Genomic DNA, 26,195 nt, shown 5'->3' with positions numbered 1-26,195 from the left:
TGGAGGTTGTTGCGGAGGATTTGCGTGGGGGAGGGGAGGGGGAGAGGAAAGAATTTGGGCGCGAGTCAGCCCTACCGGCGGCACAGGTGGGTGCCTGGCTTGGCACTGGACGGCCAGCTGGAGCTTTCAACGGAAGCTCAAGGCTTACGTGCTCTCTCCGTCTCCCACCACCCAATCCTCTCGCAATTCTGTCCCGCCCCATGGTCTCCGCGACCGCGACATTTTCCGCCTGGTAGCCTTGCGCAAACGTCCACCTCCAACTCCGGTCTCTCCAGCGCTCCGCACGGCCTGCCGTATCATCCGCGACCATGAAATGGGTCGTCTCCATGCTGCTGGCCTTGGCGCTGGCAGCATCCGCCATAGAAGTTCAGCTTGTGAGTCCTTTGCTGCACGAGCCTTTGGTCTCCGCTAATTGTTCAAGGACGGTACCGACGAGAATCGCCAGCAATGCTCGGGCATGTACAGCAAGAAGGCCTGGGGAGGCTCCGTGAACCCCTTCATCCTGGTCAAGTTCCTCAAAGACAACGTCGCGCTCGAAAAGGGCGAAGACCCAGTCGTGAGCCTTTTGGTCTTTGAATGGCACGACAAGAATCTCCTCGGAAAGCCTCACGATTCACCCTACATGGAGGTCAGTTCTGTCCGCTCACCGGGATTCCGATAGCCTGCTCACACTCCAACAGAGGCAATATATTTGCAATGAAGACACTGTCTCGGCCGGCTTTTGCACTGCCAACCAGACCGGAGAATTCATCCTCGCCGACAACGCCGAAGCAGAGTCCAAAAGCCTTCTCCGCACCGAAGCAATCCACCTCACAGCGCCCAACGCCGTCAACTACCCTGTACGCAAGACTGGATATTACTGCGTGGAAACCTTTGCGACGGAAGGCCAAGAATACACAGCGGTCGTTGAATTCAGAAACGCCTATGGAGAGCTGCCGGCTGCCCAAATCGCAAAGCTGCCATTCTACGGAGGCATGGCCATTGTGTACGCCGTCATTGGCATCTTTTGGGGCTTCCTCTACGTCCAACACCGACACGACATTCTCGCCGTCCAAAACTACATCACCGCCATCATCATCTTCTTGGTCGTGGAGATGCTCATGACCTGGGGATTCTACGACTACCAGAACCGACACGGCAACAACGTGGGCTCCAAGGTGCTCATGATCATTGTATCGATCCTCAATGCGGGCCGGAACTCGTTCTCCTTTTTCCTCCTGTTGATTGTCTGCATGGGCTATGGCGTGGTCAAGCCTACCCTGGGCAAGACCATGATCTACGTGCGCTGGCTTGCTGCCGGGCACTTTATATTCGGTGTCATTTATGCCATTGCATCCCTGACAATCCGTCCGGATGACGCAGGCCCACTCGTGCTGCTCGTCATTCTGCCGCTCTCCGCCACGCTCACCGCTTTCTACATTTGGACGCTCAACTCGCTCAACCTGACCATGAAAGACCTGGCGGATCGCAAGCAGAACGTCAAGGCGCTAATGTACAAGAAGCTGTGGTGGTGCATCTTGGCCAGCATCCTGGTCATTTTTGGATTCTTCTTCTTCAATTCGTTCGCCTTTGCCGGGGCCAGCGATCCGGACTTTGCGCCAACCCACTGGCAGACGCGTTGGTTCGTTCTGGATGGCTGGCTGAACCTGGTGTACATGGTGGACGTTTGTTTTGTCGCCTACATGTGGCGCCCGACAGCAAATAACAGGCGCTTCGCCATGAGCGACGAGGTAAGATTGACCAGACACGACCCCCGAAGACATGAGCTAAACCGCGACAGATTGCGCAAGACGACGAAGGATTTGAGATTGCCTCGCTCAGAGACTCCCTGGACGAAGAGGACATCGGACCGGACGTCCCTCACGCGTATGATCCCGCGCCGCGGTCGATGCCACTTGGCGCCGATCGCTCCGAATCACCTCTGCCGGCGCCAAAGCCGCAGAGGCCGTCGTCTCTCACGCGCGATAGTCTCGACGGAGACACCATCTTCGCCGTCGGCGACGACGACAAGTGGTCCGACGATGAGCTGGACTCGCCCAACGGAGCAGGCCAATCGGGCGGTGACGACGAACGACAAAGACTGACCAGCGACAAGAAAGACTGAGATTTCTTTCTTTTCCTCTTTTTGCCTATGCCAAGTCATCAAGTCACGTCCAGTCCAGTCAAGACTGGCTGGTCTGGTGGTTGGTCGGTTGATTGGTTCGTTCGGTCGGTCGACGCGGGAAAGATACCCTTCATGTGGTACAGTGGCAGTATCTGGGGCCTTCTCCTAGGTTTGCATCGTAAGGCGTTTATGTGGTGTATTTTACTTGCTCCTTCTCTCGCCCTAAATATCTAGGCCTAACGATTTCTTCTAATCTCGTGTGTGCGTGTCAGGACTGGCATGATGGCAGAGGTTGCGACGAGCGCTGTACCGTCGCCGTGACGGGCTAAACAGCGTCCATCCACCGCACAGTCGGTTGCGTTGCGTTGAGCCCTGGGAGCAAGCAGCCAGCCTGCCAGGCATCCGCTGCCGAGATCGCGTCTTCGGCAGGCACAACACACACTGCAAGTCGCATCATCACACACAAGGGCTGCAATGCAAAGTTCACGTAATGTTTAAAATGTCCATTTAGATGTCAATGCAAATTGTTTATCGAATGTGTATTGAATCGCTGGTGAAGTACGAATGCAAGTGCCAGTGTATGTACGGAGGTGTAAATGCAGTGTGAACGACCAGTCTGAAGAACCGAACTCAACTCGGAGAGAGAGACAGGACAAGACAAAAAACAGAGTGTGGGGAAGCAAACACCAGTAGGTGCCAAAATCCACAGAAAACGCAACGCAACGCAGGAAGAAAAACAGACAGACAAACAGACAGCTCGACGCGCGACCCCCTTTACAAGCGGTGACGCATACGATGTCCCCCAATCAACCGACACGGCGTCGTCGACGACGTCGCCGCAGACGACGTAGAACGCGACCGCGACGTGCGTTGAGCAGGAGCAATCGCTCTCGCTTTCGTGGTCAGGGTGGCGGGACAGTGCAGGCCGTGGCAATGCTTCGGTCCTTTTCCCTTCTGTTCCAGTGCCTGTGCCTGTGCCTGTGCCTGTTCCGGCTCCAATTCGTCGTTGAGCTGGTGCTTCAATCGCTGCGCCGGAGTCGCAGTGACAGAGGCAGGAGTGGCGCTGCGGCGCGCCAGCGTGATGAGTATCGTCGGCGGGGAGTGAGCGGGAGTCGAGGTGTACGAGGAGACGATCGTGGTGAAGACAACCTGCGCGGTCGGCGAGGCGCTAGATGCAGGAGCAGGTGCCGACGACGGTCTGGGGATGGTGGTGGAAGAAGGGGTGCGAGAAGGGGTGAGGACTGGGTCAGGAGTCTTGTGCGAAGCGGGCCACCAGGCGTACGAGGGGTCGAAAGAGAGCGTCGACGTCGACATGAGGGACTGGACGATGTTCTCGATGCCGCCGCTGGAGTCGCCGTCGTCGCTGGGGACGGCGGCGGCGGCGAGCTGGCGGCGCGCGAGGGAAAGGGGGGGCGAAAAGGTGGTCGTGGTTGTGGTGAGCAGCGCGGAGGAGGGGAGAGGGGGCGCGGCCACCGTGGCACTGTTCTTGGTGTTGGGCGGAACAGGAGGGAAGCGGGGCGGGATGACAGAGCGCAGAGAGACGGGCCACGAGGTGCGCGTGCGGCTGTTGTGATGGTGGTGCCGGTGGTGGCGGTGGCCGCCGCGCGAGTGGTGGCCGTGCGAGTGGTGGTGATGGCGATGGTGGCCACGGGATTTGCGCTGCAGCGGTTCGACTGTGCGTTCCGGCTCCAGGGCACCGACGACCTGCGCAGCGTCAGACGCGGCAGACGTGTTCTGAAGAGCCGTCAGGGGGGCTGCCGAAGGTCGGGGGAGCGTGATCATCGTGAGCGGAGAGAAGGCGTCGACGCTGTCGGCGAGACGCTGCCTCTCGTCGTCATCCGCCGAGGTGGGACTCCAGATCCAGTCCGGATCGTTCTTGCGCAGCTCGTCGACTTCGGACTGCTTGTGGCAATGCTTCTCGTGGCAGTGGCCGTTATGGCAGTGCTCGGGGTGGCAGAACTTGGTCGGCTGCGGGACCTGAGCAGCGCAAGGGGTAGTCGGCTTTAGTTGAGGCGCGCTGACGTTGGAGGGGATGGAAAAGTTGCCAACGGACTTGGGGCTCTCGCCGTTGGTGGTCGAACTCTGGGCCATGCCGGGAGTGCTGGTGCAGTTCTGAGTGCAGTTCAGGTGGCCCCTGATGTTGACGATGATTTCGTCGAGAGGCTTTTCGGGGTCGTAGTTGATGACGGGCGGATCAAAAACGACGCCGTCGGGTCCCGAGACAGTGAAGCCAGGGATCTCAGTCACAAAGGCACTGGGCAGCGCATCAAGAACCTGAGTCGACTCGATGCCAGGGACAGAATTGGGAACAGTCGGCAAGTCCTGGGCCGCACTCGTCAACGACAAGGGGTCCGACAGGATCGAGTACGTGGGCAGCGAGGACCAGTCGATGCCCGGATAGAGGCTCGACAGCTCCTGGAGGCCGTTCGTCGAGTTGAAGTGCTTCATCGAGTCTGGCAACTCGATGGTGCTGACCGCGGGGATCAGGGTGGGCAGGGCGGTGCCATTGACGGTCGGGACCTTGGGGACGAGCGTCGGGAGCTGCGAGCCTTGGAGGATCGAGACACGAGTCGTCATGGAGCCCGCGAGAGCCAAGGTGGGGAGAAGAGTTGGCTTCATGTTGGAAAAGGGGGTTGTTGGTAGGGTTGTTGGTTAGAGAGGTTGTTGGCTGGAGGCTGTAAGGGTAAGAGCTCGACAGGGTATTGTCAGGGTCAGTTGTTTCGTGAGGAATTGAGGGAGGGCAGGGCTTTTTATGTCTTTCCAGCTCAACTAGATCACACTGTGCAGCCAGATCACACAGCCAGAGACTGGTAGACGCTATCCGGCCTTCAATTCCACTTCTGACGGGTCGAAAGCTCTGCATGTGAGCTTCCCTGCTGCGGACTGTTGATGTGAGCGTTGAAGAGCGGCGATTGCACTTTCGACGGACCAAATGTTAGGTCGAATGTAAGTGATCCAGGGAAAGATGCCCCGACGTACCAGTGTTGAGACCCTGCAGGGTTTGCCATTGGCTCTAGTGAGTTCCATCAACTGAACCAAACAAAAGAGCGTGTCCATTTCCTGGCTGCGGACTAAGGTGTCGACCAGATGAGCAACTGTTGCACTTTCAACGGGCCAAACCCTCGGTCGGGATATACCAGTGTTGAAACCCTGCAGAGTTCGGTTCACAGTCGCCTCACTGCCTACCAGCGTCAGGTCCATCCACTGAACCAAACCAACAAAAGAGCGTATCCATTCCTCGATACAGTGACGACAGGCGTTGTTGGAAGAGACGGGGAGAGGAGTAAATTGAGCAGTTTCAAGTGCAATGGGCCAAAAAAGACTTGACTGAAGCGACATATGCGACAAGACCACATTGCGTCAACAGAGACAAGAGTCCTGGCACTGCTGCAGATCCATGTGAGGAGTGATGGTTTACTACCGTGGTTGCGCCTAGGGAGCAGTCGTTCATCACAGCAGCTAAACCCATGAAATCTCAATTCTTGCGACACCCACCGCGAGGCGCAAAGGATGGCATCGCGACCGAGCAAACGGGCACAAGCACTGGAACCACATCAGCGAGCATCCTCGCATCAAGTCAGGGAGGGACAAACAACGGGCAAAGAGAGACGTCTGATCCCATAACAAGATACTCCACCTCAACCACCACAGCAGAACTCCGGTCCAGGTGCACTGGTTCGGGTCGCGTAGGAAACCCAACAACTCCAGTCACCAACACAGCTGAACCCACCGGCGCCCTCTCAGTTTGATCCGCGCCTGTCCAGCCAGCTGCTGCCGCCATCACAACAGTACCTCAGCACTTATCTTACTCACCTCCTTACTCACCTGCGGATCTCAGAGCCGCACCCACGCACGCCCGCACGCCCACCACGCCACACCCAGAAACATTGTGGCATTCTAGCAACCGGAAGTGGGACGATTCAATAACGACGCGCCCCGCGGCGCCAACTCGAGAAGCTCCAGGTCGCTCTGGGTTGTTGTGAGTGGCCCCCTCAGGACGGCGGCGCCGGCGGGGCTCCCTGTAAACAATGGGAACGACGACGACGACGTCTACCGCCTAGCGGCCCGTCGGTTGATGAAGCTCTGGTAAGGATTGAAGTCGAGCATGTTCTTGCCTTGCGGTGGCGATGCGAGGCCGATGGCGACGGCGCGTTTCAACGGTCGGTGTGTGCAGTGCATGGGGTAGACAGGTACTGTGCTGGATGGATGGATGGGTGGATGGGTAGATGGTTGGGCCTTGCACGTATTGAAGACGAGATGAGGTTGCAGAGAGCGGGCGGTTGGATGGAAGGAGAGCAGAGCAGAGCAAGCAGAGTACCGAGCAGGTAGGCCAAGCCGACGGCGAACGAAGCATAGGAAACGAAAAAGGGTAGAAAAGGCTGAGCCGATAGAAGAAAAATTGACAAGTAGAGCAGCAGACAAAATGAAAAGAAAGCGATGCGGCGTCGCCAACGACGAAATAATTGATCTCGCCTTCTGCGCACCATGATGGACAAGGAACGGCTGCTCCCTGCCTGCGCGCACTGCAGCTGTATGTAGCAGTAAACGAATGCTCCACCATGTCCGCTGCCAAACCAATGCACTTACGTACATTTGTTGCTTTGTTGAGAGGAGAGAGGCTTCGTGTTGGTAAGCAACCGAACAGCGCAAAGGCAAAGGTAAGAGGCGTGGGTGATTTTCCCCCGCCCTACCCATACCTGCATACACGCACACCCCCATGCTCCCCCCTTCCTTACCCCGCGAAGGCATCAGATTCGTAAAAATCACTCCACACGACGCAACGCAACGCAAAGCGCGACGACGGTGCGATGGATGTTTTCGCCTGCCCTCGAGCCCACCAGAGGGCAGGCAGGGTGTTTTGCGCCAGTAGATGGTGGTGGTGGTATGTAGCTGCATGCCCATCATCCTGCCAGGAGAAGTAGGTAGGTTTCGCAGTCTCGTTCACCTACCCACCTACAGTTCGACTGCACAGGAAGCGCAGATGCGCCGTGCCGTGGCGGCTGTTGTTGAGCGTAGGTAGGTATGTACGGACGGTAGAGGCCGCTCAAACCGACGGAGAGCTCCCGAGATCTTTGGAGTGCTCTCCTCTCAACACAAGCATGCGCCCGTCGTCGTCGTCCATCGCCGTTCTCCGTGCCCGGGTGTCGCATACCACCGCATCGCCGAACCTACAGTATGTAATAACAAGGCTAGCTGTTGTTAGTTGTGTGTGGCTGCAACAAGGGAGGGCAAGGACTGGGACAGGGACATGGGGAGAGGGCAGGGCAGGGCAGGGGCCAGGGGCCGGGGGCCGGAGCCGCTTGCGTAAGGTGCTCATTAGGTAACGACAACGACGCACGTGGAAGATGCGACTGGCTGGCTGGCTGGCTGGCTGCCTCATCAGCTCACTCTCACCTTGTTGTCGAGACATTATTCACGAGCTACGCGTGTGTATGTACCGGTCAGTCCATCCTTCTTCACATGCAAGAAACAGCTTTAGCCGCAATCCCTAGAATGGTGGAAGAGCATGGGGCAATGGGCATATACCGGCGTTGAGGTAACTCTACAGGCCTGGCCTGGCCTGGCCCAGTAAGAAGAACATGTCTCCGAACGGCTGGCTACATAGATGGCTACGCGGGAGAGGCGGACGGGCAGGCGGGCTTTTGGTTACCTAGCGGATGATCGCGCGATCGACAGGCACGGCGGGATGATGAGACTGTGAAGATGGATGGTGGTTTAGGCTCGGCTACAGTGACTACCTCCAACATTCGCTTCATCTCGTTGGTTGGGCGGTGGTGCCGTCTCGAGTCTAGAAAAAGCGATGCGAATCACGAATGTCGATGGGGTGGGTACCGCAACACGGTGCATACACGTTGAGCGAGACCAGCAAGGTGTGGAGGAGCGGAGGAGGAGAGGAGGGGAGGGCACGCAAGTTCCGTTGGCCGCGATGAATTCACGCTGCCATCCCATCCATTCCCAGATGCACTTACGTACGACGGTTGGCGGTTGGCGGTTGGCGTCGGCTCCCGAGCGACTGGTGCTTGGGCCTCGAGGGAGGAGGGTGGTGAGTTGTTTTATTTGTGCTGGCGTGTGTACTCATGCCTGTACGTATGTAGCAGAAGAGCGAAACACGTGCGCGAAACGATGGGGCGCGGCATGGATGTGCTGTGTCGGTTGTGATGACGATGCTCGGCTACCCACAACGAAGGTACCTTCCTTACCCCTTGGAAGGTCAGCGCAACGGGCGGCATTTTGTTGCTTCAGCCCTAAACGAACGGCTGGCCAGGCGGTCGTAGGGTGACCACTGACGTACGGAGTTCGGAAAGGCGCTTGGAGTGCGTGCGAGATTTGAGGAGCGCATTGCTTCTTCAATGCGCAGGAGACGACAACGCAAGACGACGCAAGAAAGGGGGTTGATGACGGGAGGAGGTGCAACAAAAGTGTGGTCAGCTAATAATGTACGAACGAACATGGCGGGCGGGCATTGGTCAGCGTCGATCAGGGCGTGATGGATCTATTCTGAGCGGTTGAGTCAAGCTCTGGCGCGAGATTTTGGCACAATGGCGCAAATGTGGCCTGTCGTTTGCGCGTACGACGTACCTAGGGAACCTACGGTACGGGCGCGGTAGTGGCAGAAGCAATGGCGCGCGGGCGATGAGGGAACGACGACTGCTCGCAGGCGGGAAAACAGGGCGTGCGGGATGGGCTCCAATTGGAGCGGCGGGATGAAGGAGCGGACCGCTTGGGGCTTGGGGCTTGGGGCTTGGGCAAAGACGGGACTGGAGTCGAGTCGAGTCGAGTCGAGTCGAGTCGAGATTCGAGAGGGATGCGACGAGAGCGTCATGGCGGCATCACGAGGCAAAAGAAAAGCAGAGTTGAGAGTTCTCTAGGGCTGGAACATGGCCGAGGCCACGGGGCGTCACGGGCGGACTGGTCTGTGTGGGAAAATTGAGGTGAGCTGAGCGAGGCGGAGGCCGACGCTGCTCAAGAGTGTCAGAGTGTCAAGGAGAATCGACGTTTCAATGGCACCTTGATGACCGCATCGCAAAAGTTCCCTGTTTTTACTTTTTCCTCTTCTTTTTTATTTTTTTATTTTTCTCCCTGTCTCGTCGGGCGTGAGTCACCGAAACCCACGAGCCGAATGGCTACAAATTGGCGGACAGAATGGCGCCATTGTCAGGCAGGGCGGACAGGGCAGACGTCGACTTTGGCGGGGAGAAGTGGCCGCGGCTGGGAAGCAGAATAGAGGCCGGGCAGGATGAAATGTGGAGACGATCTGAAGGTTTCTCGAAGTCACGCCCAGGGAGAAGACGACGACGGGGAGCAGAAATTTCAGGAAGAAGGAGAAAAAAAAATAAAAGGACAGGGATCCCACACGCGGGTATAGACGAGCCTGCTAGCCCGATGCGGCCGACTGTGTGACTAACGAAATCCGCATCTATTTTGAATGCCCGCAGAGCCCGAGGCACAAAGGGCGGCGGCTTGCGACGGTCCAGGCACCATGGCGACATCCGAGGAGATGCTGCACCAGGACAGACTGCGGGGATGCAGCCGAGATGCAGACTGCTGAGGGTCGACTGACACCGGACGGGGTCAGCTGGTGCGCTGCAAAGCGTGCCGTGAACTGGATGACAACAGGGCGTCGGCGGATGATGCACTCGCAGGCGTTTGCACCAGGGGCCTCAGGTCCAGCAACAGGCGCGCTCCCCCGGCCCACCGGCAAGCAAATCTGCGCAGCCCTAGAACCGCCTAGCACTAGGTACCGTACAACAGGGAGCCAGTCACGTCTTTTTTTGTGCCACGCCTACCGGCACCTACGTCTGAGCATCGTGACTACAAAACCCCTCCACGGCCCGCCGCCCAGTTCTCTGCCATGACCTCGACCTGTTCTGACATGTTCACTACAACCCGCACCATTTGCCTCAGACAGCTCAACCAACACAAGACTCACTCTTGAGCCACTACAGTACCCACGCCCCGCCTCCGCCTGAACCTTCCGAATTCGGCCTCCCTCAGCTCTCCCTCCCCTCCTGTCCAACACACCTCTTTGTCCATCCCCCGCAAAAATGCCAGGCCTTCTCCACTTCCCCATCTCCAAGCGGGATCACTCCCTCTCGCCTCCCCCGTACGACTTGGATTCGCACGACGCCGGCACCATTCTCCAAAAGGTCATTAAACGCGCTCACTCCCCAAAGCCTGCCGAGCGCCCCAACATGGAAGCTTTCAAGCGCCACAGCGGCTTCGGAGGCTGGCACCACAAGTCGGAACGCAAGAGCGCCACCAAGCTCGAATCACCCAAGCCTGCAAAGCTGGACCTCGTCGTCGAGTCTCCTCCCCTCGTCCTCTACGGAACCCCCGCCAACTCGAGCGGAGCCCTCTTTTCCGGCCAGCTCAGGGTCGACGTGACCGACCCCGACGTCGTCTTTGAAAAAATTGAGATGAAGCTGCTGGCCATTACCACGACAAAGGAACCCGTCCACAAGGCTTGCTCCCAGTGCTCGACCCAGTCGACCGAACTTAAGAAGTGGAATTTCATCCATGAGCCCCTCCAACTCAAGCAAGGAGACCACCTTTTCCCCTTGAGCTACCTCTTCCCGGGCCACCTTCCCGCCTCGACCAAGAGCCCCCTGGTGACCGTCGACTACCAATTGGCCGCAGAGGCCGTCACCTCGACCGGCGAGGTCCTCAGCTTTGGCCGCAGCCTGCTCATCAAGCGCGCCATCCTCCCGGGACCCAACAAGAACTCTGTTCGCATTTTCCCTCCTACGAACCTGACCGCTGCCGTCACCCTTCCCAACGTGATCCACCCCATCGGCGACTTTACCGTTGAGATGCGCATGACTGGCCTGGTCGAAGAAAAGCGCGACAAGTCCACCACCAGGTGGAAGCTCCGCAAGCTCAACTGGCGCATCGAGGAGCACAGCAAGTTCATCTCGCCGGCCTGCCCCAAGCACGCCAGCAAGGTCGGCGGTGACGGCAAGGGCATCACTCACGAGGACACGCGCGTCGTCGGCTCCGACGACGTCAAGCACGGCTGGAAGACGGACATCCAGGCCGACACGATCGAGCTCGAATTCCACGCCAACGTCAACCCGGCGTCCAAGCCCGTCTGCGACGTGCAGGCCCAGAACGGCCTCGAGGTCAAGCACAACCTCGTCGTCGAGATGGTCGTCGCCGAAGAGTGGGCCCCGGACAACAAGCCCACGCAAATCACCCCTACCGGAGCTGCCCGCGTCCTGCGCACCCAGTTCAACGTCGTCCTGACCGAGCGCGGCGGCCTGGGCATCTCGTGGGACGAGGAGGCACCGCCCACCTACGAAGACATTCCGCCGTCGCCCCCGACCTACAATTCGGAGGAGCTGGCTCCGCGAGGCTTGGAGGACGTCGAGCGCTTGTCGCTCAACGGCTCTTGCAGCTCTTGAACCATTCTTACGATTGTCACGACTCGTTTATTTCTTCCCTTTCTTTTTTTCTTCCTCTTTCTTCTTTTCGTCTCGGGACTTGGATGCGGAGGATATACCCAACCATGGCCATGCATGGACAGACAGCAGACCTCTCTCAACAGGGATTGCCATTGATCCTTGTTCTTCTTTTGTTATTGGCGTTTGGGGGCGGCACACTAAAAGCATTCTTCACTTCTCGTTGCATTTTCAGGGTCACGGGTTGGAAACACAACACGGGCATGGCGTGGCATGGCATGGCATCATCATCGTCATCATCATCATCACTGGGAAAGGAGGGCATTACTGCATGCATCATAGAAAGAGAGAAGACTGCATGACGGCTTCATTAAGGACTGGTGTTGGACACTACTACTCGACTCGATTAGAACGCTTTTTAATACCGTGGACGTGCTGGGGCTGAGCTGCCCTCGCTATTCCAGCAGTCATTCATGATCCAAGCATTCAACAGCTGGCTCGCTGGTGCCTTATTGCCTTGCGTCACATGCTCACCGGTTTGGTCTGCTAACCTACCACCTAGGTACATGTACTTTTGACGTGTTGACTGGGAGTGAGGTTTGCCATCGTGAGGTACTCGTAGCATCATGCATCGGATCGTGCATGTCATTGACGAATGACGCTCCGAATCAGAAAATTTTCTACTCGCCCCTCCCTCTGACTCTCTCGCTCCCGGCTGCTGCTGCTACAGTACAAGTAGGGATGGGCTTGCTAGCGCCAGGCGCGCCGCCTGCTGTGGCTGCGAGACTGGTGGGTGACGTCACGGCGAATGTGCCTGACACAAGGAAGCCGAGCGAGTCGAGGTGACCGGCGGACAGCATCACTGCACTGCGTAGGTATGTAGCCCTACCACTGATCACTGTTCAAGCGAAAACCGAAAGGTCAGGTACCAGTGCCAGGGGCAGCAATCGGAGCTTTCCGAGCGAATGAGCGAAGGAATGATGGAAGAGGCGTTGTGCTGTGCTGGATGCGGACGCGGGTGCGGATCCGATGACGGAGTGAGTGCCTGCGGTAAGGTGGCGACGACAGGACGGATCGAGACTAGACTGGTGGTAGGGCTGCGCTGGATTGGGATGGATGATGGGATGATGGCTGTGTTTTTGTGTCAGGACCTGAGATCCGGTGAGCTGAAGACTGTGTGCACCGGGGGAATAGGGCTGTGCGGCCCCGGGCGGATCCCGAGCGGAGCTGGCTTGGCTCTATCTCTCCGCCTCCCACTCGTCCACCCGCCCCACCCCATCCCCGCCCACCAGCTGGCGGACATCCACTCCGCTGGAGGCATCTAGTTTTTCCGCTCCGGGCAAGCTCCGGCGGTCGACCTGGAGTTAGTCCGCCGCGCGGCAGAACCAAGACCAGCTTCAGCTCAATTGCAACACCAATCAACCAACTCTCCTGCCATGCTGTGCGCAAGTAAGTACTGTCAATCCCAGCTCGGACTGCACTGACTCAACCCTCAGTCTCCGGTGAGGCGCCGCAGGTGCCCGTCGCGTCCAAGAAAAGCGGTTCGTAAAAATACTCCAAGCTCCCGCGCGCGCCCCCGGCTCACTCTGGCGCAGGCAACGTCTTCGAGAAGCGCCTGATCGAGGCATACATTAGCGAGCACGGCAGCGACCCGGTCAATGGCGAGGAGCTGGGCGTCGACGACCTCGTCGAGCTCAAGACGGCGCGCATCGTGCGGCCGCGCCCGCCGACGCTGACGTCGATTCCCTCCCTGCTCGCCGCGTTCCAGAACGAGTGGGACGCCGTCGCGCTCGAGACGTACCAGTTGAAGCAGCACCTGGCGCAGACGCGGCAGGAGTTGAGCACCGCCCTGTACCAGCACGACGCCGCGGTGCGCGTCATTGCGCGGTTGACGCGCGAGAGGGACGAGGCGCGCGATGCGCTGTCCAAGATTTCCGTGACGGCGGGCGGCGCCCCTGCTGGCGATGCTATGCAGGTGGACAGCGCTGCCTTGCCCGAAGCCATTGTGGCCAAGATTGATCAGACCCACCAGGAGTATGTCGTGCCGCATCTCCCCGAAATCAGTTCTAACTGTCTGGCAGGCTCTCGAGCACCAGGAGAAAACGACCCGTCCCCGAGGGTTGGGTCACGGCAGATTCGATCGCTTCCTTTGACACGACACATACGACCGACCCCCTGTACCCCGGCGGAAAGGCTTTGGCGCTGGACAAGAGCGGAGACCTTGCGCTCCTTGGTGGCGTCGACGGCGTGGCTGGAGTCTACTCGATATCGCAAAAGCAGGCAGTGCAGGCACTCAAGGCTGGCGGTCAGGTCACGGATGGCGTGTGGTACGAGAACAAGCCTGTCGTGGCCACGTCCGCCGGTGCCGTCAAGGTGTTTGAGGAGGGTGCAGAGGTTGCACAGTTCGAGTCGCACGCGGGCCCCGTCACATCTCTTTCGCTGCATCCTTGCGGAGACATTGTGGCGTCTACGGGCGTCGACAAGAGCTACGTGCTCTACAGCCTCGAGGACAACACGGTTCTCACGCAAATTTACACCGACGCCGGTAAGTCCTCTACGCCTGTTTGGTATTCGTGTTCTAACACGCGCAGAACTATTGAGCGGCGGATTCCACCCCGATGGCCACCTCTACGCTGCCGGCGGCAAGGACGGCCAAATCAAGGTCTTCGACACCAAGACAGGCGACAACATGGCCAACTTCGACGCCGGCGGCCCGGTCCACGCCATATCCTTCTCCGAGAACGGCACGTGGCTGGCGGCCGTTGTGCAAGGGGAGACGAGCGTGCAGATCTGGGACCTGCGCAAGGCGGCGAGCATCAAGACGCTCGAGGTGGGCGGCGCGGTGGAGAGCATCGCGTGGGACTACACGGGCCAGTTCCTCGCCGCCGCCGGGCCCGGCGGCATCGCCGTCCAGCACTACGCCAAGTCGTCCAAGAGCTGGTCGGAGCCGTTCAGGAAGGCCGTCGCGGCCAATGCGGCGCGCTGGGGTGCGCAGGGCCAGTCTCTGGTCGCCTTGACGACCGACGGTGCGCTGAGCATTGTGGGCTCAGGCTCGGGTTGAAGAGGAAAACGCAGCGTCACGGACGGGGAGTGTTGCCGTGGGTGGATCAGATGCATGGCTGGTCGTGGTGGCACGGACGGGGATCGATGATTGTTTGGGAGCATGGGCACGTCGTTGGATGGAGTTCACGAGGCAGGCAACTACAAAAGCCAACTAGATGCGCAAAAGAAAGCGGCTGTTGCTTGGACGTGTTGAGAGTTGAACTTGATGGCAAGGTGTGTTGTGCCTGTTGTGTTTGCTGGTAAGCTAGCGGTGTCATCCAACAACGCACTGCACCTGGAGATGATTTCGGCTGGACGTGGTGGGTTCGTGTCGCCGGCGCCTGCATTGGGCCTGTTGAGGGGGGGTACAGCGAAAGATAGAGGGAGGGAAAGGTTCAATGGCCTTGGGTTGCTGGATTTATTGCTCCTTGTGGCCCGCCCGGTCATGGTGGGTGCGTGCCAAAAGAAAAGGTGTGGGATTCCCTGGGTCTGGATGCGGCAGTGGATGAATGCTCCTTAAGCGCGGCTGTTGCAGTGGATGAATGCTTCCTAAGCGTAGCTGTGGATTTCTGTCGCGTTTCTTTCGACACCCACGGACTGCGTTGTTGATGCCGTCATCTTGATTTGGCAATCGCTGTTTGGTTTCTTAGTTCATCAATCCGCCACCACGGACGACGCCCGTGTGCCCGGCCGCATTAGCGCTTGTACCGGAGTCTTGAACCTCACCTCCACATCGTCCTCTCCCTACTCTCACCACTCCCGCCCGCCGCCTGCCTCCGTCTGTCTCCTCTCTCTCCCTCGATCATGTTCAACCCCTACCTGTGCGATTACCACTCTCATCGCCGCTCACCAAAGGTACGAACAAGCCGTGCCGCACTTTGCGGACTTGGCTCGACAGCACCCACCGGCCGCTCCCAGACGCCCGAGCTTTGCTGCATGCGCTGACGGCGTGATGCCCAACAGAGAACGCACTCGGAAATGGAACGCAGTCACCGCGAAAACACAGACGCATCAGCTTCTCGACACTCGGCCTCGCTCTCGCACCGAACCTCCTCGCCGCTGCCCGACAACAACCCTTTGTCAAGCAGCAGCCAACCCCCACAACAACAGCAGCAACAACAACGTCAACAATCTCAGCAGCGCCGACCGCACCCTCAGACTTCCGGCCTCCACTTGCCCCCCATACGCACTCGCTTCCCTGGGGACGGATTCGATCATCGACGGCCCATCATGTCGACTTCAAACACAAACACCGCCTCTAATGTGATTGACCTCACTTCTGACGACGATACCGGTGCGCGAGCAGCGCCTGCAGCATCGACTCGCGCCTCACGTCCGCCGCGATTTCCGCGAGAGATCATCGATCTATGCGAAGACGAGCCGCAAAACGAGCAGGGCAACAACCGACACCGACACCGACCTCCGCCGAGCCCCGAAGTCGAAGTAACATTCGCCCGGCGGGTGCCGCGAGACCAGCGGACGGAGTTTGAAGATGCGGCCAGATTCTTTGGCGACTTTCTGGAGGGGGCGCTCGAGAACACCAGACGCAACGGCGGCGTCAACGGAGGGCTGCCGCGGTTCCCGCAGCCGCCGCACACGAATCGCCACACGCTCGACCACTACAACCAGATCCTCAATGACCGCACGTCGGTTCGCAGGGCCAACGCGGCGGCGGCGGGGGGTCGATCGCGGAGCCAGCGCAGCGAGGGACGGGCGGCACACTTTCCCCATTTGCGGCGTGCGGTGGGCGTCGACCCGGATGATATACTGGGCGACATGGACAATTATCCGGCGCCGCGGTTGATGATGGGCCTGTTCAACTACACCCAGGCTGCTTTTGATCTGGGCAACGAGCGCGAGCCAACGCCAGCAACGTACTCGGCGCCCGAGGCCGCAGGTCCCGGCTACACGCGGTCGCCAGAGGAGAACGAGGTTCTCGTGTGCCCCAATTGCGACGCGGAGCTGTGTGCCGGCGATGAGGGCAGCTTGAAACGGCAAGTATGGATCATTAAGGCATGCGGTCATGTAAGTACTACGTCACTGCTTTTCAAAGATGGTTCTAACGAAAAACAGGCATACTGCGGCGAGTGCACCACGTTCCGGACGCAGTCAAAACGCAAAGGCAAAGACCGGGTGGGCTTGTCCTCTACATTTTCGAAATGCGTCGTCAAGGGCTGCGAGAAGAAGTGCAGCAATCGGACGCACATGATACAGCTGTTTTTGTAGTCTCCAGGGCTACTCAGCGAAATCTTCTCAGGAGCGGGACCGAGCTAGAATCAGGGCGGCGGAGGAACAGCTTCACCGACACCGCCGTGGCTCCGGCTGCTGTCCGTGGGCTGGCCATCTTCCACGCCTACTGCGATTCCTTCTGCTTCGCCTCGGTCTTGAAATCACCTCCAGCCTCGCGGTTAGGGCAGGGCGGACAGAGGGCTACACGTTACTCGACCTCACTCTGCCTTGAGTATTCCAGGTGGGCATGAAAGCGTTTCATGCATGCCTGCGTGCGTGCCTGCGTGCATTTACCCTGGCGTCTACTGCTTCTTTTACTTCATTTCCTTCTTCTTTTGCTGCTGCTACAGCCGGTTGCTTTACCCTTCTTCTTCTTCTTCTTCTTCTTCGTCTTGTTCCTTTTCAATTCTCTCCGGTAGAATGGTGCTAGCCAGCCAGCCTCGCCTGTCACGGCTGCGCTGCGCTGCGCTCGGGAACACGGCAAACGCGCGGGCCACGATTGCTGCTCGATTATGGTGATGGATGACTTTATGGGTGGACGGGTGGGTGTCCTACTGATGGATGGATGGATGGAATCCGGGCAGAACACCATATGCTGCCACTCGCGTTGGGGAGGTGCGGTGCAAGCGGAGTGGAGAGGAGGGGAGGCCGCAGATATGTGTATATCATATCAGAACATACATTACATACAACCTTGCTGATTGGCGGCTTTTTCCATCAGGTGAAGCGTGGTTCGTGGGAGTATCTAGGAGTAGATGGTGCGGGATGCGTGCGTCTGCGGCTTGCGTTGTGCTGCTGGGTGAGTTGAGCGTCAGGTGTGGAGTTTCCTGTGCGTGTATATTTCTTGGTGCTGTCCCTTTGAGGTGTGCCTGGGACGGGAAGGGTGCGGCACAGGGCAGGGACCGGCCGGGATGGTCCGCAGCTGCCGCCGTTGGTTCGTTCGGTTCCCTTGCCTTCCCTGCCTCTAGCTAACAACCAACCAACCAACCTCGACCTCGACCACCACCAGCACACATCACCACCACCACAGGCTCGCAGAACTTCGCCCTCGCCATCGTTTCCAACCTTCTGCCTTCCACCTCCCGCTCTCTCGCAGCAGAGACATCATCGTATCTGATCGAATCGACGCGGACGAGGAAAACGCGACTGCGCGCGTAGCCTCAACGGAATTTTTGTGTTGAATACACCTCGACTCGACCGTGTCTCACGTCTACGTTTACGCTTAGGCCGTCGGCTCGCCATTGGGTCGTTCACGGTCGCCGGAATACACTTGTCTTGCCGTTGAGGGAGTGTGGAGAGGCATTGACAGTTCGATCCGGGGAAGAGAAAGCAAAGAAGAAGACAAGAGATGGCAGCTCCCGCACCCACCAAACCGCAGGCCCCGGCGTCGGCCTCGGCCAAGCAAAAATACCTCCTCGCCTACAACGCCGTCTCCTGCACGCTCTGGGCGCTGCTCCTGACGCGCCTGCTCCTGCTCCTCCCGCTCGTCGGCCCCGCGCACCTCTTCGGCGGCACCGACGCCTTCGTGCGGCTCATTCAGTCGCTGGCACTGCTCGAGCCCTTGCACTCCCTCCTGGGCGTCGTGCGCGCGCCGCTGCTCACCACCCTCATGCAGGTCGCCTCGCGCCTGCTGCTGGTGTGGGGCGTCGCGTTCTTCCTGCCGGACGCGGTGGCGGACGGCGGCGCCGACGGCGGGTGGGCGTGGGCCGGCATGCTGGTTGCGTGGAGCGTGACCGAGGTCGTGCGGTACGGGTATTTCGTGTGCGTGCTGGGCCGCGGCGGGCGCGTGCCGGGCGCGCTGGGCTGGGCGCGGTACAACTTCTTCTACGCGCTGTACCCGCTGGGCATTACGTGTGAGTGCTGGCTCGTGGCGCGCGCGGTGTGGAGCGGGGTGGCGGAGGAGGCGTTTGGGCCGCTGGCGAAGTGGGCGTTGGTGGGCGTGTTGGGGGTCTATGTTCCGGGTAAGTTGTTTTGAGGGCGTGGTGTGGTGATGATGTGTGTGGCTGACTGTTGATGTGCTATCTAGGCTCGTACGTCCTCTACACGCACATGATTTCGCAGCGCCGCCGCGTTATGCGCGGGAAGCAGCGCGCTGAGTAGGCGGATGCCGTACATATGATATGGCATGGTCTGCGCGGAGGAAAGGGGAATGAGAACGAGAGTGTGGGAGAGAGCTGCAGTCAATCGTACATCTCGAGGCTCGACTCGACTTGACTGCGTACGGTACAGCTATCTCTCGCCGAGGAAAGAAAAGAAAAGGAGAGGGATGCAAAAAAAAAAAAAAAAAAAAAAGGCAAAAGAGAGAAGGAAAGCAAGATGGTAGGCAAGCAGTTGACGAAACGCGCTTGTCATTTATAGCACGGCTGGAGCTGGTGTTTGTGAAGTGTATGCATGTGTATGTATCTATACGGCAGGTTGAGGGCGCTTACTTACATACGTGCTCGCTCGCCTACTTTGACCAGAGCGGACAGTCTGAGGGTAGAAAAGATGAGACGAGCAGAGCAGAGAGTAGAAGAGAGTAGAAGAGACCAAATACCACTACTACCACCACCACCCTACCATGAGTCCGTCCATCCATCAAGGGAGCATTCATTCGCTGCCACAGCTGCTACACTCCCTCACTTCCTACTCGCCATAGCCACGCTCACTCAAGGAGCATCCATTCATTCATTCATTCATGCACACACCACTCTCAATCGCAGCATATGTAGCCAGGAAACGGCCCCCGTCGTGGTGTACCGCGGATAGATAGATCGGTCGGTCGGTGGTGACTTACCTTGCTTACTACATGTACCGTGGCAAGGAAGCCTTGGTTGTAGGAGTAGAGTGGTAAGGATGGGTTTGTTGAGGCGTAGAGGGGAGAGAGAGATAGAGAGATAGAGAGAGAGAAAAGAAGGAAGGAAAGGAAGAAAGTTAATAACCACCCACCTACCTACCGTACCTACCTACCTAGCTGAGCACTCCCACTCCTATCCCCACCATCGCCATCACCATCACCACTGCCACATCGAACCCTCACTATCTATCTATGAATCTCACCATCCCCTGTCCCTTGTACATTACCTACCCTATGCGAGCAAGTAAGTAGCAAAGTAACCGGAAGTTAGATATCACACATCACGTGTACATGTCCTTTGGTTCGCAACATCCGCACGCGGGGGGGGGGGGGGGGGGGGGGGGGGGGGCAGCGGTCGGTGTATCATTAAAAATTTTCTCTTCATTGAATTTTTTTTTTTTGGTTCGTTTTCTTTCTCCCTTTCATTTACTGATTTTTTTTTTTTTTTTTTCCTTTCATCTATCCTCTCCTTTCCTGATTCGGGGAATCCGCAACCCCCCACGCCCAGCCCACGCCCAACGTCTCAGAAGCGAGCGACGCCGGCGGCCACGGCCACGGCCACGGCCGGCCTCAACTCGTCATGTCATGGGCTTCGGCATAATTCTGGTTGGGCGGAAGGGCCGGGGAGGAGAGGGGAGGGGAGGGAAGACGTTTTGCGCAGTCGGCGCAGTCGGCCGGCGCAGTCCGACCTCAAGCCGAGCGAAGAACCTCACCCGTCAGCCCTCATCAGGCAGGTCGGTCAATCCAGGGCAGCTCGCCATATCGTCAGACCGTTCGACCGGCCTCGAAGAGGCAAGTTTTTCCAGAGCAGAGCAGCGCAGCCCGCCCACTGCCTCTCCTCCGCGGCCGCCGCCGCCGCCGCCGCCGCCGACGTAACGAGGGGCGCCTGCCTAGGGATGCCCATCTTTCTCCTCTCTTTCTGTTTCTCCTTCTCCTGTGCCGTCCTCATCCACCGACGACGGACTGCAACCCACCCCCACAGTCGTCGAGCAGAGGGAAAGCAGCTCCCTTTTCTCCCCAATCCACTCTCTTGCCAATTAGAGCTAGGCCGGGTGATTTGTGCGAGCGACCGTGGGAAGCGCCGGGGCGGCGGCGTGGACAGTGCGTGCTTTTTTGCTTCGTCCCTCAGGTCCGTGTCCCTCTCGCTGTTTCCATGGGACGCCCGCTCGGACCGCCAAGCGCGCAACCGGTTGCACCCTGAAAACGTGCGCACTGACTGAGGAGCGAGGGCATCAGCAGGTGCAGAAAAGCAGATCGGTTTGCGGTGTGCCAGAGTGTCAGTGCCGTGCGTGTGTGCTGACGACGAGCCTGATCTGTGCGTATGCTGGAGCCGGTCGCGTCGTCGTCGTCGATGGCGTGTCTGATGGACAGGAGGGTTGACGTATGAATCTGCTGGTCAATATCGTCAAGAACCAGTTCGTGTCATGGCCATGGATGGCATCAGCTGATGGAGCCGTGGCAAGCAACCGTGGCAAGTATTTGGCGAGCAGCCGGCCGGCGCCGGCACGCCTGTTGGCCCTAGACCGGTGAAGGCGGACATGGGGGCAAATTGGGCAACCGTCGAGTTTTCGAGATGCGGCGTGCGCAGATCCCATCCAACGTGCCGGGGCCAAGCTGCATGACCCGCAAGGTTACTGGGCCCAGTAGCCTATTTTGTCGTCATGCAATAATGTGTGCTCAGCGTTGGCGAGGCAAATTTTTGTCGGGCTGTGACTGTAGACCTCAGCTTGCGTCTGCCAGCTCACCAACCCAACGCGGCGGGACTCTGCCAGCGTCATCGTCGTCGTCGTCGACGACGTCTGGGCCGCGGGCGCCCGTCTTGCGAGGCGGCAGCCAGATACGAGCTCTGCCGACGGCTCGTGAGTCGAGCTTGCCTCCGCGGCGCATGTTCATCTCGAGGACGATGACGCGGAGAAAGTCGCTGTTTTCGCGAGGCTCCCTCTGCCGCACTCCGGGAGGCGACAGAGCCCTTGCAGCCTCGGTGGCGCCGGCGGTACTCTGGCCGCGTCTGCCACGCGATTGACTGCGCGAACGACGGTCGTAGGTTTGCATCTGAATCATGGGCGCGTCGCTAGGCTCATCGACGGGCTGGCCGTGAATCAGAGCTTCGTGCAGCTGCTGCGACAGCTCCGTCGGCGACGTGGGCATGGTGCTCGTCGACGGGTTCAGGTAGCGGCGCAGCGCAGGGTCCGGAGTGCCCTCAAAGTCCTTGGGGCGCATCTCGCTGGTGAAGCGCGGCGAGAGTATCGAGCGCGTCAGGAGATCGTCCGGAGGCACGCTCGGCGCGGTAAAGTTGGAGAAGGACTTGGCTGCCGACTTGAGGACCTGGAACGAGGCCGTCAGGTTCGAGGTAAAGGTCGATCGCAGGCTCGACGATGACGTCTTGCGCTCGACCTTGGTCTCGATGACGGGCAACGGGGGAACGTCTTCTTCGGCGAAGCCATAGTGCATCAAGGGGTGGTCGGGACATTCCTCCTTTGGCGGCGACGCAAAGGGTCTCTCTCGCCTTCGCTCTCTCCGTGAAAGCGACGACGATCTCGGGGTTGAGGGGGAGCTCCAGGAGAGCACAGAGCGCTCCTCGTCCAGGTCGGGGACCGAGGCGAATGAGCCAGAGGAAATGGAGCGCGGCGATGTTGACTCTCGACCCTTTGAGATGCTCTCCCCCAGGCTGAAGCTGTCGTCGGTGTCACAGTCATCGGGTCGCTCGAGCAGGATGTCGAGTGGCGAGCCAAAGCTCGCGGGGGAGAGTTCCTTGTCTTCGGCCCTCCAGCCCTCAAAGAGCTCGTCGATGGATACAGGGCGGTCGTTGCGGCGGCGCGACGAAGCATTCCGTCTCGGCGGAGGAATCGAGGTGACTGCTAGTATGGCGGCGACAGCGGGAGGAATGGCGTCGGAGTTGTGGGGGGTTGGTTTGCGTCTGCGGGGTGGGAGGGGTCTTGCGGGAGCTCGTGGCCTCGAAGGCATGGTGGAGGTGTTGTTGCGCGAGGGAATGACGACGGGGTCCGAGTGGTGAGGCGGCGACATGGCTGGGGGGAGAGGTTTGGATTGGGAGCGTGGTTGCGGTTGTGGTTGGGGCGTGGGCATGGTGATGGAACCCATGGCTCGGTCGGGCGAGGGCGAAGAGTGTCGCGAGGGAGAAGGCGAGTGTTTTGTTTGAGGAGAGGCGTAGCGGTAGGCTCGTGGGACCATCATGGTCGGACAAGAAGGGAGAAGTAATTCAACCAACGGCCATGTGCGGGCTCTGGGTTGCGGGATTCGCTCGGACCCGGTGCCTGGGGATGTTTGTGACGTTGGCGCGGATCAGGATCCGAAGCGTCTCGTAATGGAATCGGGACGGCAGGGCCAGCAGGCGAACAGGGAGAAGAAGGGACTGCGATGGATGGGCAAAGTAAGGACAGGCTGAAGGAAACAAGAATAGTACAGACAGAGAGGTGGTTGAGCTGGCAGTGGGATGGGATGAGACGCGGGATGCCGGTGGATGGTTGATAAGACCAGTGCCAGTCGTGTGAGGGCCTGCAAGGGGCGCAGCGCAATAATCAAACACACATCCATGGCCAAGCCATCCCCGAGCCGATCAGCCAGCTACATGTAAGCTAACCCGTCCCCAGGCCAATCACCCGGACCCTATCCCGCTGCACTTTACGAAGACTGACGATGGCTATGATGTCGCGTGCGATCATGGCCGCCGTCGCGAGTCGTGTGCCTGAGAGCGGACCGGAGGGCGTGACGTCGCCGTCGATACTGCGCGCGTGATGTTGCACGGCCAGGGCCAGGGCCTGCCTTATCACCAGCCAACCGTGGCTTTTGTGCTTTTATTCATCCCAGGGCATGCCGTAGCGTAGCGTGCTGGTCTGGTCGGGTCGTGCATCGCGCCCGAACCGCTGACTTTGGCTAGTTGTACATACTGTACGTAGACTGCCGTGGTAGCACAGGGATGCCGGCCTCCCCGCAATATCCTTCACTTCAATCCGGGGGCGGAACTCGTCCGCCCGCCCACGCCTCACCACCGCAGCTACGCCCACCTTCGCCTTCGCCGCACCAACATGGTCGACATGTTCAACCAAACTCACGCCCTTTCGCATTCCGTCATCGCCAACCCTCACCTCAACCCCATCCCATCTACAAGAGTGGGCCGTCTCCTCCTCCTCCTCCTCCCGACCGACCGACTCGACTCAGCAGCCCTTATCTCTGACAGCCAACTGCCCAAAGCAGCAACCCGCAGCGCCTCTCTCGCTCGCCATGACCACTGCCACCACCAGACGATGCAAATCATCCCTCTCGGCCTTATCAACAACACCCCACGTCCTCCTACCGCATGCCGACGCGCCGCCCGCTCGCTGACTCTGACTCTTGCTCCCTGGCTGCTGCACCTAGCGAAACTGCCTGAAGCCGCGCCAACCACCTCGGGCCTCGAATATGACTGGCTCCCCCCCGGCTGCACCCGCCCAGCCAATAACAACAACTGCCCATGCCTGCTTCATCTGCCTGGAGCCGCGTCCGCCGACCGACATGACAAGCAGTCTGGCCCTGCTCACACCGACCAAACACACCCCTCCGCCGACGGCCGATCCTGATCGCCTGTCGCCTCTGAGCGGTCAACACTGGACGATAAACACCGGCCACCCGACATGTAATACTCTGCAATAACACACCTAGCTGCTGCTGCTTGCAACGGATGCCTCGGTCAGCGCAGCGCTGCACCTATCCGTCCGCCTCGTCATGCTCAAGAGACCAGACCCCACAGCCAAGCCAAGCCGCACTACATACAACAGCAAGCAAGCAAGGACGCACGCACGCTTCTCATCCAGCGGCGGCGACAAGCCGCTTTCGGCTTCGACGCCCAAGTTTGTTGCTGTACTCCGTCCTCCGTCTCCCCGGGCCATCCATCCATTCGTATCTGCTCTGTCTGTCGTCTCCCGTCGTCTCGTCTCGTCTCGCCTTCCCACGTAGGCAGGCGGCTACATACATAGATAGCGGCCATCTCACATCAGCAGCAGCGGCGCCGCGACGCTCGCCCGCTCTCTCGCAAAGCGAAACCGCGTCTCCATTTGTTTCGCGTCGGGAGGCGAGGCGCTGCGAGACGAGACGAGACGAGACGAAGCGCAGCGCAGCGCGGCGAGGCGGCACGACGAACCGAACCGACCCGACCGTCTTGTCGCCAGACGAGGCAGCAGCGGTATGTATCTATGTCCCCAAGCATGTAAGTAAGTAGACGCTACGCGGCATGGCTCCTCGGCAGCAAACTAGCGCGATGCGTAGCTGGGTTCGGTGCCAGACACGACCTCAGGCTTCCTTGGTGCTCAAGTCGCGAGGTCGAGCAGGCTCATCCCATCCCATGTGTTAGCCAGCACCCATCCCGTCGTTCTCCCACTCGCGGAGCGACTGGGAGCAGCATACATTCAAGCCAAGCTCTGTCGCAGAAACCAAGGATCGCGTGCCACGCCACGACTTGGGGCCACCAAGCCGCTTGCTTGTGCTTATAGATGTGCACACACGTATGTACAGGAGAGTACGTACGTACGTACACAGCGCACAGAATCCCGACGGACGTAGGATAACAGCCCACGACAGTCTGCCTGCCTGCGGTGCGTCCATGGGTATGTAGTCCAGTCCGTCTAGCACAAGACGGGGCAACCTCGCTTGTGTGTGTACGTACGGTACGCACAGTATGCACGTATACATAGATGTACGTGTGTATTTACCATAGGTGCTGCCCAACCTCGCATCCGCATCTACCTACATGATAGCAAGCACACACAGGATAGATAGTAAAAGTCACGACTACCTAGCCACACTCTACTCCACCTACCTCCCTCCCGGCTCCACAAGCCTGCCAGCACTGCCGCGCCGAGATTCCCCTTTCTTTTCGTCGCTACGTTGAGATGCATGGTGAGATGGAATTCAGCCCGTCGTAAAGGCCATGAGAGAAGAGTTTACTGTGTTGCATCTCCTGCCTCTACTACTTCCTCGTGATAGAATGTGTAGGTAGGTAGGTAGGTAGGTAGGTAGGTAGGTAGGTAGGTAGGTAGGTAGGTAGGTAGGTAGGTAGTGAAGGACTAGAAGATTTTCCAGATGGAGATAGAGATGCAGATAGAGAAAGGGAAAGGGAAAGGGAAAGGGAAAGGGATAGATACTCTACTATATAATACTTAGTATACACGAGAGAGAGAGAGAGAGAGAGAGATCCTCTACCGTCCTACACCCCCACCTTAGCTACATCCATCCATCCATCACTAGCTCATCCTGCGTCCTCTACTACAGTAGCTGCGCGACCACCCCGTCACTAAACCTACCACCATAAACACAACGAGCGATAAAAGAAGGCACGAAGGAAAGAACGCAGGACAGAGAGGGATTACAGTTATTCGTTTAGTGATGAGAACGACGGTAGTGGGACGGCGATATCATGGATGGCTGGACTGGTAGATTGGTAAGTACATGTATGCATCACCATCAGACAGGTCAGGACAGGCAGGTAGTCAGAGAGACGGATATGGATAGATGGATAGGTGGATAGATAGATACGCGACGCGGCGCAGTGCGGCGTGCTAGACACATACATACGTACGTACGTACGCGGACAAGG

The 26,195-nt window shown here is 58.9% G+C and overlaps 9 protein-coding genes across 9 annotated transcripts; 5 read left to right on the top strand and 4 right to left on the bottom strand.

Moving 5' to 3' along the window:
- Positions 1–35: 35 nt before the first annotated feature.
- On the top strand, positions 36–2,491 carry J3D65DRAFT_143647 (lung seven transmembrane receptor-domain-containing protein). The gene is made up of 4 exons (XM_066794022.1): positions 36–374; positions 422–628; positions 681–1,730; positions 1,781–2,491. Exons 1-4 carry the CDS (start codon positions 309–311, stop codon positions 2,102–2,104), a joined length of 1,647 nt encoding a protein of 548 aa, XP_066651030.1. The 5' UTR covers positions 36–308; the 3' UTR covers positions 2,105–2,491.
- Positions 2,492–2,878: 387 nt separating this feature from the next.
- J3D65DRAFT_607169 (uncharacterized protein) lies at positions 2,879–4,723 on the bottom strand (the record flags this gene model as incomplete). The annotated part of the gene is made up of 1 exon (XM_066798481.1): positions 2,879–4,723. The coding sequence occupies one exon, from the start codon at positions 4,721–4,723 to the stop codon at positions 2,879–2,881; it is 1,845 nt and encodes a 614-aa protein (XP_066651029.1).
- Positions 4,724–5,203: 480 nt separating this feature from the next.
- J3D65DRAFT_143632 (uncharacterized protein) lies at positions 5,204–6,019 on the bottom strand. Its single transcript, XM_066794021.1, has 2 exons — positions 5,698–6,019; positions 5,204–5,647 (listed from the first exon to the last, which is right to left on the bottom strand). The coding sequence occupies exons 1-2, from the start codon at positions 5,883–5,885 to the stop codon at positions 5,296–5,298; spliced, it is 540 nt and encodes a 179-aa protein (XP_066651028.1). The 5' UTR covers positions 5,886–6,019; the 3' UTR covers positions 5,204–5,295.
- Positions 6,020–7,106, bottom strand: J3D65DRAFT_143566 (uncharacterized protein). The gene has a single exon (XM_066794020.1). The coding sequence runs from the start codon at positions 7,007–7,009 to the stop codon at positions 6,155–6,157; it is 855 nt and encodes a 284-aa protein (XP_066651027.1). The 5' UTR covers positions 7,010–7,106; the 3' UTR covers positions 6,020–6,154.
- Positions 7,107–9,872: 2,766 nt separating this feature from the next.
- On the top strand, positions 9,873–11,986 carry J3D65DRAFT_640101 (uncharacterized protein). The gene has a single exon (XM_066801774.1). The coding sequence runs from the start codon at positions 10,150–10,152 to the stop codon at positions 11,503–11,505; it is 1,356 nt and encodes a 451-aa protein (XP_066651026.1). The 5' UTR covers positions 9,873–10,149; the 3' UTR covers positions 11,506–11,986.
- Positions 11,987–12,764: 778 nt separating this feature from the next.
- On the top strand, positions 12,765–14,667 carry J3D65DRAFT_143442 (cell cycle control protein). The gene is made up of 5 exons (XM_066794019.1): positions 12,765–12,951; positions 12,999–13,043; positions 13,098–13,536; positions 13,584–14,047; positions 14,094–14,667. Exons 1-5 carry the CDS (start codon positions 12,939–12,941, stop codon positions 14,561–14,563), a joined length of 1,431 nt encoding a protein of 476 aa, XP_066651025.1. The 5' UTR covers positions 12,765–12,938; the 3' UTR covers positions 14,564–14,667.
- A 1,107-nt stretch (positions 14,668–15,774) lies between these two features.
- J3D65DRAFT_671866 (uncharacterized protein) lies at positions 15,775–16,770 on the top strand (the record flags this gene model as incomplete). The annotated part of the gene is made up of 2 exons (XM_066803426.1): positions 15,775–16,569; positions 16,618–16,770. The coding sequence occupies 2 exons, from the start codon at positions 15,775–15,777 to the stop codon at positions 16,768–16,770; spliced, it is 948 nt and encodes a 315-aa protein (XP_066651024.1).
- Positions 16,771–17,870: 1,100 nt separating this feature from the next.
- Positions 17,871–19,032, top strand: J3D65DRAFT_143439 (tyrosine phosphatase-like protein). Its single transcript, XM_066794018.1, has 2 exons — positions 17,871–18,734; positions 18,800–19,032. The coding sequence occupies exons 1-2, from the start codon at positions 18,122–18,124 to the stop codon at positions 18,871–18,873; spliced, it is 687 nt and encodes a 228-aa protein (XP_066651023.1). The 5' UTR covers positions 17,871–18,121; the 3' UTR covers positions 18,874–19,032.
- Positions 19,033–21,331: 2,299 nt separating this feature from the next.
- J3D65DRAFT_561067 (uncharacterized protein) lies at positions 21,332–22,573 on the bottom strand (the record flags this gene model as incomplete). Its single annotated transcript, XM_066797501.1, has 1 exon — positions 21,332–22,573. One exon carries the CDS (start codon positions 22,571–22,573, stop codon positions 21,332–21,334), a length of 1,242 nt encoding a protein of 413 aa, XP_066651022.1.
- Between the last annotated feature and the right edge of the window lie 3,622 nt (positions 22,574–26,195).

The sequence above is a fragment of the Phyllosticta citribraziliensis genome, assembly GCF_038025025.1.
Source record: "Phyllosticta citribraziliensis strain CPC 17464 chromosome Unknown J3D65scaffold_13, whole genome shotgun sequence".
NCBI lineage: Eukaryota > Fungi > Ascomycota > Dothideomycetes > Botryosphaeriales > Phyllostictaceae > Phyllosticta > Phyllosticta citribraziliensis.
This window is presented reverse-complemented; position numbering and strand designations above follow the sequence as displayed.

Excerpts from the sequence above, each read along its gene's own strand:
- J3D65DRAFT_143442 (XM_066794019.1), top strand. Across the intron at positions 13,537-13,583 it reads ATTGATCAGACCCACCAGGA|GCTCTCGAGCACCAGGAGAA; the intron begins GTATGTCGTGCC and ends ACTGTCTGGCAG. Across the intron at positions 14,048-14,093 it reads GCAAATTTACACCGACGCCG|AACTATTGAGCGGCGGATTC; the intron begins GTAAGTCCTCTA and ends TAACACGCGCAG.
- J3D65DRAFT_143632 (XM_066794021.1), bottom strand. The coding sequence starts at position 5,885 with ATGGCGGCAGCAGCTGGCTGGACAGGCGCGGATCAAACTGAGAGGGCG. Across the intron at positions 5,648-5,697 it reads GACGTCTCTCTTTGCCCGTT|TGCTTGTGCCCGTTTGCTCG; the intron begins GTTTGTCCCTCC and ends ATGTGGTTCCAG.
- J3D65DRAFT_143647 (XM_066794022.1), top strand. The coding sequence starts at position 309 with ATGAAATGGGTCGTCTCCATGCTGCTGGCCTTGGCGCTGGCAGCATCC. Across the intron at positions 629-680 it reads ACGATTCACCCTACATGGAG|AGGCAATATATTTGCAATGA; the intron begins GTCAGTTCTGTC and ends ACACTCCAACAG. Across the intron at positions 1,731-1,780 it reads GCTTCGCCATGAGCGACGAG|ATTGCGCAAGACGACGAAGG; the intron begins GTAAGATTGACC and ends AAACCGCGACAG.
- J3D65DRAFT_143439 (XM_066794018.1), top strand. The coding sequence starts at position 18,122 with ATGGCAGCTCCCGCACCCACCAAACCGCAGGCCCCGGCGTCGGCCTCG. Across the intron at positions 18,735-18,799 it reads GTTGGGGGTCTATGTTCCGG|GCTCGTACGTCCTCTACACG; the intron begins GTAAGTTGTTTT and ends TGTGCTATCTAG.
- J3D65DRAFT_640101 (XM_066801774.1), top strand. The coding sequence starts at position 10,150 with ATGCCAGGCCTTCTCCACTTCCCCATCTCCAAGCGGGATCACTCCCTC.
- J3D65DRAFT_143566 (XM_066794020.1), bottom strand. The coding sequence starts at position 7,009 with ATGATGGGCATGCAGCTACATACCACCACCACCATCTACTGGCGCAAA.